The sequence below is a fragment of the Procambarus clarkii genome, chromosome 71 (assembly GCF_040958095.1).
Source record: "Procambarus clarkii isolate CNS0578487 chromosome 71, FALCON_Pclarkii_2.0, whole genome shotgun sequence".
NCBI lineage: Eukaryota > Metazoa > Arthropoda > Malacostraca > Decapoda > Cambaridae > Procambarus > Procambarus clarkii.
Window position 1 is genome coordinate 16,234,872 of NC_091220.1, and position 22,419 is coordinate 16,257,290.

At 42.3% G+C, this 22,419-nt stretch overlaps 1 protein-coding gene across 2 annotated transcripts; it reads right to left on the bottom strand.

Annotated features, from left to right (window-relative positions):
* Positions 1 to 388: 388 nt before the first annotated feature.
* LOC123745602 (serine protease 30) lies at positions 389 to 20,954 on the bottom strand. 2 transcript variants are annotated; one of them, XM_069312100.1, is made up of 7 exons: positions 20,436 to 20,954; positions 11,937 to 12,136; positions 6,334 to 6,471; positions 4,962 to 5,049; positions 3,620 to 3,781; positions 2,388 to 2,576; positions 389 to 1,375 (listed from the first exon to the last, which is right to left on the bottom strand). In XM_069312100.1, exons 1-7 carry the CDS (start codon positions 20,479 to 20,481, stop codon positions 1,260 to 1,262), a joined length of 939 nt encoding a protein of 312 aa, XP_069168201.1. In that variant the 5' UTR covers positions 20,482 to 20,954; the 3' UTR covers positions 389 to 1,259. The 2 variants fall into 2 exon arrangements, with proteins under 2 accessions (XP_069168201.1, XP_045582265.2); XM_045726309.2 differs by having other exon boundaries at positions 11,937 to 12,118; positions 20,436 to 20,952.
* Positions 20,955 to 22,419: the final 1,465 nt, after the last annotated feature.

The following is a 22,419-nucleotide window of genomic DNA, read 5'->3' on the forward strand; positions in this document are numbered from 1 at the left end:
AAGTATCTCAACAAATTTATCATTTATTTAGTAATCAAACTGGTATTGGATTCGGTTCTTAATATAACAACATAACAATGGTGGCGTTTTTCGTCAACCTTTTTATCACGGCTATGTATATCTCAACTTTCCAGGAAGGTTGTTCCTCACCGGAGTCATCCACCACTGGTGTCAGCCACCACTGCTGTCATCCAGCCTTGCATAAACTGTGAAGCACATTCAGGGACATTTTCCTCTGGCATGATGTTTATCTGATGACTTTCTGTATGAACTTTATATGTAATTTGTGGATGATAACGTTGGTTGTTAATGCATACATATGCAGGCGATGAGTCACAATAACGTGGCTGAAAAATGTTGACCAAACCACACACTAGAAGGTGAAGGGATGACGACGTTTCGGTCCATCCTGGACCATTCTCAAGTCGATTCCATACATCCAGTACAGTGTACAGGTGAGAACTTGCCCATATTAAATAGTCCTAAACACAGTGGCAAAGATTTTGCTAGTGTTGAATCATGATTTCATCCCATCCACCCAATTCATTGAGGGACACTTGAGAAACATTCACGATTGTTTCAATGTGTATTTACACATTGCATCCTAAATGCTCTGCAGTATTTAGGAAACTCGTGGAATTGTTATGACTAAAATTTATATCGTAATTGCTTAGTTAATCTCATTAAGTTTGTGTTATTCTCTTTCGTTTTTATTAGAGTCAGGCCTGTTCAGTTCTTGTGCAAAATATGTGACGAGAATATTGTATTTGGCATCATTAAATTGTCTAAAACTAGGGTAGCTGTAGGCATAATAATGGCTACTGTTTTTTTGTAAATAGTCCATAATGACCTTGCAAACTACTGTGACCACTTTACTGACCTTGCTAACTGCCTTCACCACTTTACTGACCTTGCAAACAACCTTCACCATCTTTACAACAACTTTGTCTTTACTGAACTTGCTGGCTATCTTCGCCATCTTTATATCTAATATTATTCATCTCCTTTTCATTCTGGCTAGTTGTTTGTAAGCTAGTGCTGAAGATGTGTGAAGCACAGTACAGCCCAACTGATGAAGGGGACCACAGCAAGGCGAGGCAGCACGAGGATGGAGAGAGGCCAGCATCACTGTAGGCGAGACCACAGCAAGGCGAGGCAGTACGAGGAGGGAGAGAGGCCAGCATCACTGTAGGTGAGACCACAGCAAGGCGAGGCAGCACGACGAGGGAGTGGCCAGCATCACTGTAGGTCCTCCTGGTTTATAAGACACTGTGGATCCAATCCAGGTAGTACTGTATGTGTGAGTACACTCCTGGCTGGCGAGCCTTGCCACAATTCTTGCCCCACGACACCACGCCCATCAGAGTGTATGAACCTGTAACATATTACACAGAATTATAATTACAGTGAAACAAATGAATGTGCAGCATTATTCCTAATAGGATGTGTTTACATTTGACATGTGATGTAATTGTGTCACCTTCTGTGTGCATGCAGTGTGTGAAGGTTGAGTGCTATGAGGGGCACCGTGTTGCAGTGGTCGACATGCTCGCCTGGCAACCCACACAACCTGATTTCAAATACAGTATTGGGCAGCACTGGAGGTTATTCATATGCTGTCTTAATCTTGCTTTTTATGCAAGTGTGTACAGAAAATGGCTTGTGACTTATAAACAGGCTTAGAACTTTCCCTTCTAATAGCTCATCTTAAGCCATACCCCACTAGTTTATCCCTGGAACACAAACCACCAATCGGTTTACAACCAGATCCCCAATTATTGCTGGGTCAATAAAGGTGAATTGTTAAGGATCGATCCACAGACAATCCTCCCCACCCAGGGACTGCCCGCGAGGTACGCATCCAGCAATTATTGAGAGATTTGATTGTAAAACATTTTGCAGATTCTGGGGTAAACATTGTGATGAAGAAACCAGGAGGTGTGAGGCGAGCACATGACCTGCGAGAGATTGTTATTAATAAAATCTGTACATACTGTAGACCTAAAAGCTTCATCTTATGCAGAAAAAAGGTATAATTAAAAAAAAATTGTTGTTCCTATATGGAAAGCTTAAAAAGTAATATTATTTGATTCAACTGGGCCATGTAGGCTCATTTCAGCAGGACCATTCTGTCTACCTTCTGTGGCTGAAGAGTCATTTTGTTGTTGGTGATGTTGTCCCCTAACTCCCCTTGCCACTTCGGGAAGGGGGAGGAGGTATAGGGTGTTTATGTGCCAGGGTTTTATGTCTTCAGGGCACCAATCCCCCCAGCCACAGGGCATGGCGAGAAGGCACCCCTAAGTATACCTAATTCCCTATCAAACACAAAATAAAATACACATAAATGGCAGATCTCATCACAACCCAGAAGAGTTGAGATGACTTACCATCAATATTACACGCAAGAGGACCCCCGGAGTCGCCATTACAGGAGTCCTTCTTCCCGTCAAGGTATCCTGCACAGATCATACCAGGACCATAGCCTCGGGACCCAAGCATCTCCTGGCAGTCAGTGTTCGACAAGAGGAGGATCTCTGTGTTGTGTAACACATCCGTCTTCGAGAAGAAGTCCTCAGCTGTGGAGAGATATGAAAGTTGCTGTATTTGACTGAATCTGAGGAGATGAGAATCCCGGAGAAATGGGATATAGTGAAGTGTATATTATTCACTACAGTTGGGTTCATTGTCGACTCAGTCAGGAATCCCGGGTGGGAGTGAAATGGTTGGGCACGCTTCCTATCATCCAACCACTTGGGCTGGACTGCAGAGCGACGGTCTCCCTTCACGGAGCTCGGCGTTCAATCCCTGACCGTCAAAGTGGTTCGGCACTATTCTTAACCCCCCCCCCATCCCATTCCAAATCCTTATTCTGACCCCTTCCATGTGCTATATAGTCGTAATGACTTGGTGCTTTCTCCCTGATAATTCCCTTCCCTTCCTATCACCTAATGCCTCAGTTCACCTAGCCGTAAGTATTATCAGTAAGTACTAACAGATAAAATTATCTGTTAGATTAAGGACCTGCCCGAAACGCTGCGCGTACTAGTGGCTTTACAAGATTGTAAATACTATGCTATGTATTCTCACAAACCCAATGTATCTTCTTGTATATAAATAACTAAATAAATAAATAAATAAATAAAGTAGGTACCCAGAAGTTAGTCAAGTTGTGGGCTTGCACCCTGGAGAAGGTCAGTAGTTTGACCTGGCACAGATCTCGATATGTCTAACTTATATCCACAGGCTGCCTGTCCCTGACAAAATGAATTACTATTATATCTCTCGGATTATTATATCTTTAATCTTCCTTAAAGTACAGAGCACTACTTTAAGGAAGATTATGTGATGCAGCTTGTTATTCAAAGATGATGTTACAGTGCCTATTGGTACTACGGGTCAAAGTACAAATGTCGACTATCGCACCCCAAGAGGGCAAAACTAACTTTTTCTAGGCTAGTATGTTAAATATATTTATTAAATGAAAAATAATTGGTTAGAGAAACACTATGAGAGCTGTGTGCCAGTATAGAAGATGAGAGCTGGGTATGAGGCAGGAACATGGAGGCAAGTCACAATGTGTTATGAGAACAATTAGGTACAGGATAAGTATAGGACTTGCCATCAGTAAGTCCCCAGCCGGCGACCCGACACTTGGTGCCGGGCACGTAGGGGGTGGAGGGCGAGGGCAGACATGCTGGGGTCACAAATCTGGACATCTGGAAGCCTTTGCCTTGCTGAGGGAGCACCTTCACCACTGCTATGTCGTTGTTGTAGTGACCACCTGTAGAGACAATGTTGGTTACTTCTAAGGTCACCCACCAGGAGGAGCTACAGTGTTGACAACGGGTCTGAGGTCACCCCACCAGGAGGAGCTATAGTGTTGACAACAGTTCTGAGGTCACCCCACCAGGAGGAGCTACAGTGTTGACAACAGTTCTGAGGTCACCCCACCAGGAGGAGCTACAGTGTTGACAACAGTTCTGAGGTCACCCCACCAGGAGGAGCTACAGTGTTGACAACAGTTCTGAGGTCACCCCACCAGGAGGAGCTACAGTGGGAGGTTTCCCTTTTACACCATTGGAGACAATGGGGGGAGCTGCGTCTATGAGGACATACTCTTGGCTTTACACCAGGGTGGGAGTGTAAGGAGTCTTTTATCATTGCAATATTGGGGACATTAGGAGTCACACTCTTGCATTTCTACCAGTGGTACCACCAGGGGAAATATAAGGGGTCTCTTGACCTTACACCAGTGGGAAAAGATAAGAGGTTTATATTGCCTTTACACCAGTGGTAACACCAGAGGGAGGCTAGGGTGGTTTGCCCCTTTATTATCTACTATGAAACTTCCACAAACACCTACACATTCTAAAATACGACACTCGATTAAGAACGCAACATAAAATGAAATAACAACATTATCCAGGCACAGCTACCAACTCTTGGAGACTTGAGTGTAGAGTACAATCGCAGGTTATAGTCATAAACTACAGTTAATGGAACAGTCTCACCATTAACTTTCTTGGGTCAAAAGATCTGGATGGTAGTCTTAAGTAGACTAAGACTGGGACAGATCACAGATAAACACGCAGAAATCTATTCGTGAATCAGGAATAAAGAACCAAGAAATATGTCCAGGACGCAGTGAGGAACATGCGCTGGACATTGTGTACTTAGCCAATAACTACACGAGTCATTCCACAAGACTCGCCCATTTGAAGCATCGAAGAAGAACTACTGAAGAACCACGTCTATGTTTTCACCACAACCCTGGAAGCGTCATTGCTCTACACCTCTGCAAGTCTTGATTACTTAAGGTTATCACTGAAGATATTAACAGGCTCTTCTCTTTTCCCCCCTCACACCCTTGGTTACCCAGCACCTCGTTCCTTACCCCTCCCCCACCTCCTCTACTCCAGCCCTTCCGCCGGTTCTTCAGGCGCCTCCTTCCCCGTACTCACCTACACCGAAGTCGGGATGGATGACCCAGGAGTCGATCTCAAACATCTGCTCGGCTGGGTCCCAAACGTTTCGGTCATGGTCTCCCACCTGTGGATGATGGTTATGTTAGCCACACACACTTGAGGGCCAGCTGTGCTGTGCCACACACACACACACACTTGAGGCCCAGCTGTGCCATACACACTTCAGCCCCAGCTGTGCCACACACACTTGAGGCCCAGCTGTGCCACACGCACGCACACACAGCACAAACACAGAAGAGAAAACACAGCGGAACATAAAAAGACAAAGCTGTATAAGACATTCTTGTTGCTAGTGCAGGCTGGTAGACTAAACTCTCATCTCATGTTTTCTCCTGAGTCTTTGTATGACTAACCATCTTATGAGATGGGCATGTTAGACGAACTCGTAACCCAGTCAAGCTAAAAAAATAATGGCAATTCGGAAAAAATACAAGAAAGCTGAATCCGTATTAATTCTATTGTATGAATTGTTAGGTTTCCCCTCTCGTGAGACGTGAGCTCCGCGCCGTCTTGGCGGGAAAAAATGGCGCTGAAAATGTGTTTTTGTCAAATATCTTTTTTTTTTTTTGTCAATTTTTGCTAAATAGTTAACGGATACTTTTAAAAGGAAATTTAATTTTCTACAAAAGTGGTCCTTAGCAGGTTCAATGTCGGGTTAATCGTTTCAGAGAGAAAAAAGGGTCGTAAATATAATTATTAATTTCTAGATAATTTATACTTTTGGTACAAAAAAATGTTGTTTATTTGCTTGCTTTGTTTGTAAGAATTATACATAAAGGTTATAAGAAAGCTGTAAGAGTAAACCGATAATGTTAGTAAATAATTTAGTATTTCTCATTTTTCATGACTGGATACTTTATAATTGTCATGTTTGTCTGTTACTCCTAAGATACAGCAAATAATAACACTTATGTAATAATTATAGTTGTCATATTGTTATTGTGTTGTTATAATTACCGTAATTGAAAAATATTTTCCACCGGGTTTAGGCTTAATTCCAGCTTTCTGGGAATTTTTCCCGAATTCCAATGCTAAATGTCTAGGCTATCTTAGCTAACTTCTGATCTATACTATGTAAGATAAGATGTTTATTCAGGTAAAGGTACATTGAAAATGAGTTACAGATATAATGTTGGATTAATAAATAGAGCTAGTACATACTATGCCTGAAGCCACTAATAGGAACAGTTTTAATCCTTCATACAGAATAGGGAAGCTGGACATTGGTGTAATTACCTAAGTGTAGTTACAGGATGAGAACTACGCTCGTGGTGTCCCGTCTTCTCAGTGTCTCTGTGTGTGTGTGTGTACTCAAGTGTGTTAATAATATACAAGAAGGAGAAATGACCTTGATGCGGTAGTCGTGACGAGTGAGCCCCGGGACCTGGAGGCAGTGGGCGGCGGTAATGATATGGGAGCTGGAGATGATGGCGCCTCCACAGTGGTGGGTGAAGCCCTCTCCTCGTCGGTACACCTCGATCATCACCTGTGAAGGAGGACTCTGGTGGTGATGGTGGTTGTGGTGGTGATGGGGGATGGTGGTGGTCATGTTGATGGTTGTGTGTGTGTGGGGGGGGGGGGTATGTACACACACATATTAATAGCTCTAGAACCCTACCAGGATTCGAACTCCGATCGCCTGGGATCACCCCCAGGTGAACAGAGTACCGTAACCATTTCACCACAGATGATCTCCAAGGATTGCTCAGTCATGGAGCTTATTAACTAAGCTCCATGACTAAGCAATCCCTGACGACATGCGAGGTGTAATTATTGGTTCACATTTATAGGCTCAGCGCTGCCCGAGCATGTTCAAGTGATTGATGAGAACATGCCCAAAATTGCACCAAGAGTGTCGTTAGGGATTGCTTAGTTAATAAGCTCCATGACAGCAATCATTATAGACGATCTGTTTTGAAGTGGTTATGGTACCCCCTGTACGATATGAGGGCCGCAGCATGGAAACAGGAGATGGGTAAGATGCAATAGACCAATTACCCAATAAGTGAGGTGCTTCACCTCTCCTCATCCCCGCCTATATATCCGGCAGCAAGAAACTGTGACACACCTACAGGTTACACACAGCACCGCTCCTGTGCCAGGTAAGTCCACTACGGGCTCACCATAGCCCCGCTCCTGTGCCAGGTAAGTCCACTACGGGTTCACCATAGCCCCGTCCTGTGCCAGGTAAGTCCACTACGGGCTCATCATAGCCCGCACGAAATCCTCACACTGAATATTAACAGAACGAGGGGACATGGGTGGAAGCTGGAAACTCAGACGAGTCACAGATGTTCGGAAGTTTTCTTTTAGCGTGATAGTGGAAAAATGGAATGAACTTAAGAAGCAGGTTGTGGAAGCAAACTCTTTTCATAATTTTAAAACTAGATATGATAGGGGAATAGGACAGGAGTCATTGTTATAAACATCTGGTGGCTAGAAAGGCGGGATCCAAGAGTCAGTGCTCGATCCTGTAGGCACAGTTAGGTGAGTATACACACTCACGCACGAGCTGAATGTGAACAAAGACAAAGTATCACCGCGGATACTGATGGGAGCTGTAGACCTAGCAAGTCAGTTAAGACTGATCTAAATATACTTCACAAAACACTTCAAACAGCTGTATTTTGTTTCTAAACACCAGAATGAATTCATAAGAACAAAGGTAACTGCAGAAGGCCTATTGGCCCATACGAGGCAGCTCCTATTCTATAACCACCCAATCCCACTCATATACTTGTCCAACCCGTGCTTGAAACAATCGAGGGACCCCACCTCCACAATGTTACGCGGCAATTGGTTCCACAAATCAACAACCCTGTTACTGAACCAGTATTTACCCAAGTCTTTCCTAAATCTAAACTTATCCAATTTATATCCATTGTTTCGTGTTCTGTCCTGTGTTGATACTTTTAATACCCTATTAATATCCCCCCGGTTATGTCCATTCATCCACTTGTAAACCTCTATCATGTCACCCCTAACTCTTCGCCTTTCCAGTGAATGCAACATAAGCTTTGTTAATCTTTCTTCATATGAAAGATTTCTAATTTGGGGAATTAACTTAGTCATCCTACGCTGGACACGTTCAAGTGAATTTATATCCATTCTATAATATGGCGACCAAAACTGAACTGCATAATCTAAATGGGGCCTAACTAGAGCAAGATATAGCTTGAGAACCACACCAGGTGTCTTGTTACTAACGCTGCGATTGATAAATCCAAGTGTCCGATTTGCCTTATTACGAACATTTATGCATTGATCCTTTTGTTTTAAATTCTTACTAATCATAAGAACATAAGAACAAAGGTAACTGCAGAAGGCCTATTGGCCCATACGAGGCAGCTCCTATTTTATAACCACCCAATCCCACTCAAATACTTGTCCAACCCGTGCTTGAAACAATCGAGGGACCCCACCTCCACAATGTTACGCGGCAATTGGTTCCACAAATCAACAACCCTGTTACTGAACCAGTATTTACCCAAGTCTTTCCTAAATCTAAACTTATCCAATTTATATCCATTGTTTCGTGTTCTGTCCTGTGTTGATACTTTTAATACCCTATTAATATCCCCCCGGTTATGTCCATTCATCCACTTGTAAACCTCTATCATGTCACCCCTAACTCTTCGCCTTTCCAGTGAATGCAACTTAAGCTTTGTTAATCTTTCTTCATATGAAAGATTTCTAATTTGGGGAATTAACTTAGTCATCCTACGCTGGACACGTTCAAGTGAATTTATATCCATTCTATAATATGGCGACCAAAACTGAACTGCATAATCTAAATGGGGCCTAACTAGAGCAAGATATAGCTTGAGAACCACACCAGGTGTCTTGTTACTAACGCTGCGATTAATAAATCCAAGTGTCCGATTTGCCTTATTACGAACATTTATGCATTGATCCTTTTGTTTTAAATTCTTACTAATCATAACTCCCAGATCCCTTTCGCAATCCGACTTCGCCATCACAACACCATCTAGCTCGTATCTTGTAACTCTATCATCATTACCTAACCTCAGAACTTTACATTTATCAGCATTAAACTGCATCTGCCAATCCTTTGACCATTTCAAAACCCTATCTAGATCAACTTGAAGTGATAGTGAGTCCTCCTCCGAATTAATTTCCCTACCGATTTTCGTATCATCGGCAAATTTGCAAATGTTGCTACTCAAACCTGAATCTAAATCATTTATATATATTATAAACAACAGAGGTCCCAGGACAGAGCCTTGAGGCACTCCACTTACAACATTTTCCCACTCTGACTTGATTCCATTTATACTAACTCTCTGTTTCCTTTGGTATAGCCATGCCCTAATCCAGCTTAATATAGCACCCCCAATACCATGAGACTCTATTTTTTTAATCAGTCTTTCATGTGGCACTGTATCAAAAGCTTTGCTAAAGTCAAGGTATACAACATCGCAATCCTTACCACTATCAACTGCCTCAACAATGCTAGAATAAAAAGATAACAAATTTGTTAAACATGAACGGCCATTTATAAAACCATGTTGCGACTCAATTATTAATTTATGTTTTTCAAGATGAAGACGAATTTTATTTGCTATTATAGATTCGAGTAACTTTCCCACAATAGACGTTAGGCTAATTGGTCGATAGTTAGACGCAAGTGATCTATCTCCTTTCTTAAAAACTGGTATCACATTAGCAACTTTCCAAAACTCTGGCACTCTGCCTGACTCTATTGATTTATTAAATATGGTTGACAATGGGTCACAAAGCTCCTCTTTGCATTCTTTAAGCACCCTGGCAAACACTTCATCCGGCCCTGGGGATTTGTTTGGTTTGAGTTTTACTATTTGTTTAAGAACATCCTCCCTGGTAACTGCTAAACTCGTCAACCTGTCCTCGTCCCCACCCACATAGACTTGTTCGGCTGAAGGCATATTGTTAAGTTCCTCTTTAGTAAATACAGATACAAAATATTTATTAAAAATACTACTCATCTCTTCATCACTATCTGTTATTTGACCTGTCTCAGTTTTTAATGGACCTATCCTTTCCCTAGTCTTAGTACGATATAACTGAAAAAACCCTTTAGGATTTGTCTTTGCTTGCCCTGCTATGCAAACTTCATAGTTTCTTTTTGCTTTCCTTATCTCTTTTTTAACATTTCTAACCAGTTGTACGAATTCCTGTTCTAAAGTGACCTCCCCATTTTTAATCCTTTTGTACCAAGCTCTCTTTTTACCTATAAGGTTCTTCAAATTCTTTGTTATCCACTTTGGGTCATTAGTATACGATCTATTCAATTTGTATGGTATACTACGTTCCTGTGCTTTGTTTAGAATATTCTTAAATAAGTTATATATTGAATCCACATCGAAATCCCCATTTAAGTCACCTATCGCTGGGTTCATGTCTCGCTCCAAGACCGGCCCACACCCCATACCCAAGCCTTTCCAATCAATTTGACCCAAAAAATTTCTTAGGCTATTAAAATCAGCTTTTCGAAATTCTGGCACTTTAACAGAATTTTCTCCTACTGGTCTATTCCATTCTATACTAAATCTGATTTCTTTGTGATCACTGCTCCCTAGCTCACTCCCTATTTCGATGTCATTAATTTGCGTTTCCCTGTTAGTTAACACTAAATCTAAAATATTATTTTCCCGTGTTGGTTCCTTAATGTGTTGCGTAAGAAAGCAATCGTCAATTAATTCTAGAAAATCTTCTGCTTCACTATTCCCTGTTTTGTTCAACCAGTTTATTCCGCTAAAATTAAAGTCACCCATGACATAAATACTGTTAGATCTAGATGCTCTAGATATTTCATCCCATAGATGCTTTGCTTCCATTCTGTCTAAATTTGGTGGCCTATATATTACTCCTATTATAATATTATTAGCTTTTTCGTTTAATTCAATCCAAATAGTTTCTGTGTGTGGCTCTGTTTTGATTCCCTCTTTGAGACTACATTTCAAATTGTCCCTAACATATATGGCTACTCCACCTCCTCGTCTAATATATCTATCTGTGTGAAATAGTTTAAATCCATATATTTGATATTCAGCTAATAGTTCTCTATTTTCTACATTCATCCACGTTTCGGTAAGTGCAATAATATCTATTTTTTCTGTGCAGACAAGAGCATTTAATGCGTTAATTTTATTTCTTAGACTTCTACTGTTAGTGTAATATACCCTAAGTGAATTGTTATTTTGCGGACCTTCTCTTTCCCTGATCGTTTTGCCAATTCCTTTCTCCCACAAACACATACTTTTATTACCTCCTTCCTCCAAATCAATTCCCATACCTCTATCTACTAACAGTTTAAACCCAAACAAACACCTCTAACCACTTCTTCTAGCGAGTTCGCAACAGCAACAACCCCAGCTCTCGATAGATGCACCCCATCACGAGCATACATTTCATTTCTTCCATAGAAGTGTTCCCAGTTGTCTATGAAAGATATTGCATTTGATTTGCAATATCTTTCCAGCCGGCAATTGACACCAAGTGCCCTCGATATCCATTCATTTCCCACTCCCTTTCTTGGAAGAATGCCACATATGATCGGGATTCCTCCCTTGCTCCTAACTAACTCTATGGCTGTTTTATACCTCTGAATCAGTTCCTCACTCCTGACTCGACCAACATCATTTCCTCCCACGCTAATGCAAATAATGGGATTGTTCCCATTACCAGCCATAATATCATTCATGTTGTTTATAATATCACCAATGCCAGCTCCGGGATAGCAAACCCTTAACCTGTTCCCCCTATCTCTTCAGGGGAAGTAAAATCCTGTTTGACAAACTTATTAGAGTTCTAAGAGATGAAAATAAACCAAGAGGAAGGAACGGGCAGACTGCATATTCCTCGACTATCAGAAAATGTTTGACATTGTTCGACACAAGTGCGTGCTACACAAGCTCTAGAAACACTTAGGGAAAATTGGGTCAAGTCTACCTGCCAGGGGTTGCTGCCGTAGGTGGCGACCGCGCCCCCGACAATCCTTGGGGAGCCGGTGCGACCGCAGGAGGGCGTCTCTGGCAGGGGCAGGTCGTCTCTCACGCTTGCCGCTTCCACCGACGCCGCTGGGAACTTGGGGAACCCTCCATGTCTGAAATCCGCCCGCCGCCCGCTCGTGCCTGTAGGGGTTAGGGTCACTGCTGTAAGTGCTAATTGCCTTGATACCCCAGTCACTCGCTCGCTCACTCAACCATCCCAGTTACAGCCCCGCTCCTGTGCCAGGTATTGTATTGTTTATATTGTTTCTGCTGTATTGTGCCTACCAATTTTTGTCAACTACCATTCAAGCTGTCATTGCAATCAATCTTAGCTACCTATGTGCTTTAATATACTGTACCTACAATTTTCTCTCATCTTCTTTTTTTCATTCCATGTAACTGTTATCATTTTTTTGTCTATAAATTTTGCAAGTATTTACCTCCTTAAAATTTTCTTAGATTAAGGACCTGCCCGAAACGCTGTGCGTACTAGTGGCTTTACAAGACTGTAATTACCATATTATGTATCCTCACATTCCCAATGTACATTCTTGTATATGCATAAATAAATAAATAAGGTAAGCCCACTACAGGCTCACCATAGCCCGCAGTGCTACCCAATTAAATGATTAAATACAGTACTTATTATTAAAATAGTCGAAGAATAGCACCCACCGGGTGCTACTTGAAACTATTTGTTCCGAGTACCTGAATCTAAAACAACAACTGGCTCACTCGCTCTCACAAAAAGCAGGACGCGCACGTGACTCGCCCGTTGTTTACAAACACAAGTTGGCCAAGTGAAGGGGAAAGTTGCCGCCACTTCATCCCTTATCGAAGGTGACCTTCGACAGGCCGCCGGCTTCCTGTCCTCGTCGAGGCCACTATGAGGCTACTGATGCATTATTAATGAGGCTACAGATGCATTACTGGTGAGGCTACAAATGCATTATTAATGAGGCTACAGATGCATTATTAATGAGGCTACAAATGCATTATTAATGAGGCTACAGATGCATTATTGGTGAGGCTACAGATGCATTATTGGTGAGGCTATAGATGCATTACTAATGAGGCTACAGATGTATTATTAATGAGGCTGCAGGTGTATTACTAATGATGCTACCGATGAATTATTGGTGAGGCTATAGGTGCATTACTAATGAGGCTACAGATGCATTATTAATGAGGCTACAGATGCATTATTGGTGAGGCTACAGATGCATTATTGGTGAGGCTACAGATGCATTACTAATGAGGCTACAGATGTATTATTAATGAGGCTACAGATGTATTATTAATGAGGCTACAGATGTATTATTAATGAGGCTACAGGTGTATTATTAATGAGGCTGCAGGTGTATTACTAATGATGCTACCAATGAATTATTGGTGAGGCTATAGGTGCAGTATTAATGAGGCTACAGATGCATTATTAGCGAGGCTACACGTGCATTATTTAGTGAGGCTATATATGAATTATTAGTAAAGTTATAGTAATGCACTATATAGGTGTAGTGGGAGATGAATGTTGAGAAATCTAAACATAGCGTTGCATAACGTCGGCCGCGTACGCCAACAATGACAGGTATACGCATTTGTCTGCACGTCCACCGGACGAATTAAGGCAGGAAATGCTACGATTTAAATATAGCAACGAGACCGGCAGTATTACGAAGAAAGGTCAAGAGGGACTTATTGCACAGTGATAGTTATAGTCAAGAATGTAATGGTTGGGGTCATTCGTCAGTTCGCTGACGTAGGGGGGAACAGTAGCCTAACTGGACAACATTCACTGGGAACCGGCTCTACTCTTCCACAAAAGGTTAAAGAACATCATTATCTTTGAATGTTCGGAGGGAACTCGTTTTTTAAACTAATAAAAAATAAGCCATTCATATCACTGAATTGAAGATTTCCTGCACATAAATCACCCTATAAATGTTTATTACTATAATGCCCTTCGTTAATGCTTTACAAATTAACTTTTATCGTGAAAGATTTGACAGTGTTTGACATGAAATAATAATGTTTATGCAGATGAGACTGGATATATATAGCCAGAGGCTTGTGTACGTGGGTGAAGCAGGTGTGGCGACCGTGACGTAACACAACTTCCGGAGGGCCGACCATGGGGTCAGTAGGCCACTGGTTCCTCCTCGACTTTATATCACTCTTACTCTGGTTCATCTCACTTTTATGTTCCCTTTCCCCTTCCTCGCTGTGACTATCATCATTCCCTGGCTATCTTGCTGCTCTTGCTTCCTTTTAGTTTTCACTTCCTGCTATTTGGTATATTCAAATTCAAAATTCAAATTTTTCAAGTCCATTCAACTGTATGGACTAAACTTCCGCGTCACCAATGGTTCCCGCTTAATGTAGATGTTAATACTGGGTTTCTAGGCTTAAGCTTGGCTATTAGGTGCCCCTACGAGCTCGTACCATTACTGGTGTAATCCTCACTGATTGTAAGCTTTGTCAGCCAAACTACTGACATACCTTATGGTAATTATCCTTGTGTTTACCTGTTGATGATAATACACACACTGCAAGCTTGCACTACCTCCAAGTCTCTGACGTGCTTAGATCATCACCACGTATTGTAACGTTACCCACTGTACTGTAATTATCTCATGATCTTTGTTATCACCAGCATACAACGGGTAGCAAACAGCACCCAACAGATACCGAATAGCACCCTCCAATATGACCATCTTTGAATGGGGCTGTGAGTGTGCAACAATATTCCACCCTAAAGAACAGTTCTTTAAAAATGCATCATTAGTATGGAACCTTTTGTTGGGAAAGTCCTTGTTGTCTAATCTGGCATTTTTTTCTAGTCGTGACAGCTACTTTGATGTGGTAGTTTATATTTAAGGTCTGACAATACGTTGAGGTCTTGTTTTTCTTTCTATGGTGTGATTTGACTGTTTCATATGTCGTTTCCGTTTTGATTTCTTCGTGTTTATTACAGCACAGGAAATGAATCGTGTCTCCATTAGACAACATGTTGTTTTCTGTGGTTCATTGAAAGATCTGGTGCCAGTCACAAAGCAGTTACGCAAGTACTTACGAACCTGTACATCTTTCCTCAGTCTTTGACGGCTTTGGTTGCATTTATTAAACAGTTTACAAGCATGAAAACTTGCCAATCAACTGTTGTTATTGTTATAAACAGCCTCCTGGTGCTTCGGAGCTCATTAACTGTTTAATAATTGTAAACAAAGCCACCAAAGGTTGAGACAAGATGTACAGGTTCGTAAGTATTTGCATAACTGCTTCGTGAATCTGGCCCCCTGGATACATCATAATGGTCCAGGACGGACCGAAACGTCATCGTCGTCTCATCTTCTGGTGTGTATGGTTTAGTCTTCATATTCTTCATCATTATATATACTTTAGGCTTCTCGAGGTCTCCCTAGGTCGAGCTACTGACCCTCCCCAGGATATAAACCCCACAACAGTTGACCAGTTCATGAGTACCTATTTACTGCTAGGTCAGCGGAGGCATTACGTGAAAGATAACGTGTTCGGCCATTTCTATCCCGCCCAAGAATCGAACTTGGATACCCGATTGTAAGTCGAGGGATTGTGGTGGGTTGGAGGAATTTCTTGGGGGAGGGGGTGGAGAGGTGTTGCCTGTGACCTTATGACCCGACAAGGCTGGCACCTGCTGACACAACTGCATGCCGCCGTCCATGCTGTTGACAACCTTGCTACGCGTACTCTACACGTCACTACCGTCCAGTACTATACTCCAGTATGACTAGAGTGTCTCCAATCATCACGTAGAATGAGTAAATAGAATCTTCAAAGTCCTTTCTCTGTCTTGCGTACCGGAGACATAACACTCAGGTTAACGAAGATAGATAAATTGACCCGTATCCCAGCGGGTAATAAGGGTGGTTGTGACTCAGTACCAGTCTTCAAGGTTGGGTCAGTAGTACAACCGACCGGATCCTGCAGAACTAGCTGTCACAACGGGAAACTTTTCTGACCTCGATAATCCACTCATCTCCTCAAGGACTGGTGCGAAACATGTGGTCTTCTTGTATTATAATTACTACATCATATCTACATATATTATGTTAATAAACCATTTTTTGTTAAGTTGTGTTCTGAGGTGTTCGCCTCAGAGTGAATGACAGGAGCATATCTCGTGCTCGTCTACTTGGAAAAGTCTACCCTTGTATTGTTCTCGTTTTCTTTCATTATCGTCAATGTTTACGTTCATTGTTGGAGCAGTCCGGTGCTAAAATATGAATATATAGATATATATTTGGCTATCGAAGTATCTAGGAGACAGCTATGCATACTTTCTAGGTGGGAGGGATGAGTATACGCTATAACGGTGAAGTGACAGCCTCTTACGGTGAAGGTATGGAGAACTTGGGTGTGGTCAAAGGAGAAAGTTACATTTTTGTGAGAGGATCAATTTCCTGTCGGTGATTCTTAATATAACTTTTATGTTGAAAAGATTGCACGTATATGTGGGGGATTAATTAAGTAATCTGAGTGTCTACATACTCGTCTACTGTCTCTGTGCCTCTTCAGGTTGTATATTCTGCTTGTGTCTTGTCCATGTTTTCTTTTTTTCCCCAGTTATCCTGGGGAAAAAGACTCCCGGTACTGTCAGGGCTACCGGGGTAGTGTTCCTGTACTGTCAGGGCTACCGGGGTGGTGTTCCAGTACTGTCAGGGCTACCAGGGGTGGGGTTCCGGTACTGTCAGGGCTACCGGGGTGGTGTTTCGGTACTGTTGGGGCTACCGGGGTGGTGTTCCGGTACTGTCAGGGCTACCGGGGTGGTGTTCCGGTACTGTCAGGGCTACCAGGGTGGTGTTCCGGTACTGTTGGGGCTACCGGGGTGGTGTTCCAGTACTGTCAGGGCTACCGGGGTGGTATTCCGCTACTGTCAGGGCTACCGGGGGTGGTGTTCCGGTACTGTTGGGGCTACCGGGGCTGTGTTTTTCTCTCCGTTTGTTGCTGTTGATGTAGCCTGTGGTATTCGACAATGTTATGGTGTTTCGGTACCTTGCCTTTGATTTGTATTTATATCCTATTTTATAACAAAGGAAAAACAAAACAGTGTATAGGTGTCAATCCTACAGATCACTGGGGTAGTTGAACGTGTTACATGACACCGGAACCTTGGGTCAGATTCACGAAGCAGTTATGCAAGTACTTACGAACGTGTACATCTTTCCTCAATCTTTAATGCCTTTGGTTACATTTATTAAACAGTTTACAAGCATGAAATCTTGCCAATCAACTGTTGTTATTGCTATAAACAGCCTCCTGGTGCTACGGAGCTCATTAACTGTTTAATAATTGTAAACAAAGCCGCCAACGATTGAGAAAAGATGTACAGGTTCGTAAGTGTTTGCGTAACTTCGTGAATCTAGCCCCTTCCCGCCACCAACCCACACGGCCAGGATGGGCCGGCTGAAAATGTCTTTCCTGGTGTTAGGCTTCTCTTGGGGTCGCCGCGATGGTACCGTGAGTAACTGTGAATACATTGATGACCTGAAATGTGTTTGTAACTAGCTCATAAAGATTGTAACTTGCTTAGCTAAATGAATTGTGGGATTCAGTCCCTGAGCCCATTATGTGGGCTCAGGATACCATCTTACATAAATAAACTGAACAGTATTAAGTAAGCTTTCCCCAAGACGAAAATTATAATCAAATATCCCAGAAAAGCAACAAGAAACAAGAGGAATGTCTTACAAGAGTGGGAAACAAACCAAGTCCCTACATGTACAAGAAACAATGTACTCAAGGACGAACTTGATCAACAAAAACTTGTGGGCTCTGTAGTGGTTGGTACAGGAGAGTGCTGTGTCACCGTCCTGCATTCACCACTACAGGACTACACTACAACAGCAACAGGACCTATCACACTACAACAGCAACAGGACCTACCACACTACAACAACACGAGAGACATAACGCCTGCACGGAGAGCAGGAAACAACCTTCATAATTTAAATAAACATCAAATTATGAAACTATTTCATCATCAGTCCCCGAGGCGGCCCGAGCCATTATGTGCCTCAGTATTCTTTTCCTCTACCGCCCACAGAACAGGTATGGGGAGCATAATAAATGAACTGAAACACACTATCCCACACTAAGTATAGAAATTATCACCAAGAGATAAACACCCTATGGCTTACATAAAGCAAACTTCTAGTAATCACAATTTAAAAATACGAATATAAGAAGAAATACAGCATAGGGGTCACTTCCAAAAGTAAGCGACAAAGAGGTGCTCAGTAATGCTAAGAAACTATCAAGAGCTAAAACAACCACTATGAAAATAAAGGTAATCAAATAAAGGGAAACATGAAACTAGACAAAAAATTTACCGTCCAATGAGATCAAAGGAGAACTGTCACACCTTGCTAGAGACGAGAGAACATGCCGTCAGCCGATAACGCTGCCATTAAATTCAATAGTTTCATTTCATAAATTGAAATAATCCTTGCAATAATATAAGTGTTACAAACCAATGTAAATGGCTATGAAACTCAAACAACTATCTCGAGCCTATTCCCAACACGTTTTTCCACGTGTTACTTAAAAATAATTAATTTTCTTTGTCGGGGACACGAAATCTGCGTATATATATTCTTTAAGCTTGTATTGAGGTCCAATCCACTACACAAGGTCGAACTGCTGACCTTCTCCAGCACGCAACCCCACAACAGTTGCCTAAGTCACGGATACGTATTTACTGATAGGTTAACAGAGGTATTAGGTGAAATAAACGTGCCCAATCATTTCTATCCCGTCTGGAATCCTTAATTGTGAGTCGAGAACGAAGCCAACTGTACTACGAGACCCTATAATTAAATCATTTAAAACTAAGGGAGGCAACTACTGTTTTAATATATATAAAAAGCCTCAAGTATTATAAACTATTACAATAGAAGACTAGAACTCCGAGCCTTCTATCCCTGGATATTCTTTAAAAAAAAACAAAAAAAAACAGAGTAACCCAAGTCAATAAAGTGGAGATAGCAAGTACAATAACAACTGTAGACCAATATTACTAAAATATTTAAGAAACTGCTGCATAAATATGGCGCTTTACTACCTAGCTGGACATATATATGTTCCGCATTGCCTGCCACTCCCTCCCACAACCCAGAATTTATTTACCTTGACACATCTCTGACACACAAAAAAAGGTGTCTATTTTGAGCGAAATGGTTGGTAAGGGCGGGGATGTAGTTACCGGCGTGACCCCGTTGGAGAGCGGTTTCACCAGCGGAGGTTCAACAAGACCAGTGGAAAGCGAGACGCGTGTAGGCCACTTCACTTTTGCTTTTCCTGGACACGGAGGCCGACAGGGGCGCGTCTTAATCAACTACTGGAAGGACCCGTCTCCCGACCTAGTCTACGACGAGACGGTATGTCGAGAGGCTCCATGCCGCTTCTTGTACGTACCAGCTCATAGTTGTCCTCAACCTAACCTAACCTAGCCTAGCCTAACGTAGCCTAGTCTAGCCTAACCTAACCAATAATCAGTATTGGAGGTTGACTTCCAGAGCCCAGTATTTGCCTCTATGCCTTTCTCAACTACCACTCACAGAATGGGAATGTCGGTTACCTGCCTTGCATGGGAAATTAATTAAACAAACGTTTTAACTCGGGAGATTAAATTAATTTGCTAAGTGCAGGCCCACAGCTCAGTCTTTATCAAAGTGATTCAATGATCGGTGATTCTACTGTATATAGATAGTACCTTGCAAATACAGTGGCAGTTTTATTGTAGAAAAATGCATAGCATTAGTCCACAATAATACATTGTATTAGGCTAATTATTTGATAGTTGATTAAGTCAGATTTAGCTTATTTACCAAGACTTTCTTTATAGCATATAATTATACACAAATGTTATTTATCTTAACTATATGTACATTTGGGAACAAGATTTCACTCTGAATCTTTTCAACACATTGATCACATTGTGATGGTTTCTCACTGTCGAGGATAGGAATTGTCTTGTCAGGCTTTTGTCAAGGTGTGTATAGTCAAGGGGCCTGACCTTCCTCACCCACAAGTCACATAAGTCGTGGGTACACTTATGTAGTAAATTGTTAAGTGAACAGACGCATCAGGTGTGAGGAAACAGGCCCAACCCTCTCGCTCTGGCGACAATCGAACCCATTACTAATCGGTTGTTGGTCTACTGAACTGCAGGTCTTCCCAGGTTTGATATTTGTATTGGCACGCACATTTTAAGTTTCACGAAACAGCACATGAACTGACGAATAATTCCATTGGTGGCAGAGGGGGGCGGGGCGGCGCTGGGCACACTGCCTCGCTCTGACGTAATACATCAACTTCAAACGTTCCACCTGAAGATCACTGGTTGCTTGGTGTCATTTTCACTCACTCGCCTTACATTAACCCTTACCACGGATTGATAAACTCTGATATATGGACTCACTTGTCATTAGAAGCGTCAGTATAAAAGATAGCGGCAAGGCGTCCATGTCTCAGAGGGCTGGTGGCCCAGGTGCAGCCGGGCAGGTGAAGGTGTTTGTGGTGGCCGTGGTGGTGGTTTAATAAAGCCGTGGGGGTGCCGGAGGAGAGAAGTCAGTTATGACCAGCACGGAGTGTGGACTATGACTGGTGGAGCCACCCTGTCTGGCCCGCGATATATACCTCCTCCCCCCCTACACATGCACACACACATACATACACACACACTCAGGCACAGGCGTAAATAAACAAATACTGTACACACACACGTTCCTTGACCCATTGTGTGACTTTGTAACCATTTTGTAGGATGATTATGGGGGTCATACAATAAACATATATTAACAAACATTTACACACACACAAACATGCAAAGCATATGGTGAAACTGGAAGATGTCAAGGTGATCCTCACAACCCTTGACATAAAGACCACCAGAACGCCACACATGTAAGACCTGGCCTCAGGGATGCTATTCCGCCGGCAATCCAAACCTGAAAAAATAACCACCAGAATTAAAAATAGCCCAGAAATGTACAGGGAGCCATTGATATTCCGATGGCGAGGCTCCTCAAACTGGCCAGGGTGGAGGAGGGAAGACGGGAGACACGATAACACAGTTGTAAGGCAGCTCATCCTCCTAAGATGAAAGTACTTACAGTAACGATGTGGTCCCTCGTACAAATATAGTCGTGATGCACCAACAGAAAGAAGACTTTTGTATGTCTGCATTTGGACAAACCGGAAAAGGTTTCTATTAATGTTGCTAATGAAACCTAACCTAACCATCCTAAGCCTAATACACGTTATCTCAGGCTTTAATATAGTACATATATGGGTTTTACTAGTTAGTAAGTAATTATCAAAGAAGGAACTAAGGCGCTCTACTGCTAGGAATGCTTCCTAGGCTCTAGCCTAGGAATATTTAAGTTTGGTTTTAAATATATTTTTCCGGACAATAAAATGAATAGTACCAAATTCTAATTCTATGTATCTACAACGTCGATATTTGTACGATCGTCCACATCGTTACAAAAAGTATTATCATATCAGGAGGATGGGTTTTGTAAGGTGATTGGAGACTTGGCGCTGAGGCTATGTTGAAGATTGGAAACAGTCACAAGAGGTAATGAATGGAAATTTGAGGCACAAGCGGCTCTGAGAGATGTCAAGAAGACCCGATTTACTATTATCATTATTAAATGGAATAAATTTGAAGACGAAATTACAGAGGGGAAATATGAACCGTAAGGAAAGTGGTTAGAAAGGCGGGGCTTAGAAGCCGGTACTGCGCCTTGCCAGTACTCACAGGAGAGTATGGGTACATACTCTCAGCTGTTGAACACATAGGGATACCTGGCCATACAGTGGCTATATTAGAACCTGGCCACAGTGTGTTCCCCAATACAGGAAGGTAAGCAGGCATGCGGATCCTCCCATACACTGCCATACTCCACGCAACAAACCTTGACATATTACGGACGAAGGCCAAAGACCGTGAATCACTGCACGGACGTACACATGGCTTTGCGTGTGTACACGCATGTGTGTGTGTGTGTGTATTTGCCTGTACGTGTGTAGTGGCAGAACCACTTTCCCTGGTCCAACCTCGCGCCCTGCGTGGTTCCTGTCTCCGCTCCCCCCACTCCTTCCCAGTACACACACACACACACACACTCACACACACACACACACACACACACACACACACACACACACACACACACACACACACACACACACACACACACACACACACACACACACACACACACACACACACACTCACTCACTCACTCACTCACTCACACTCTCTCTCTTTTAACTACGACTACGGTTAGGATAAACAACAAACATGTATTTATGTATGTTATATAAAGATTTCAAGAACACCAAGTCCTTCGCACTCTCCTGAGTGCATTCTGAAGGTCTGAGTGAATGGTATGGAC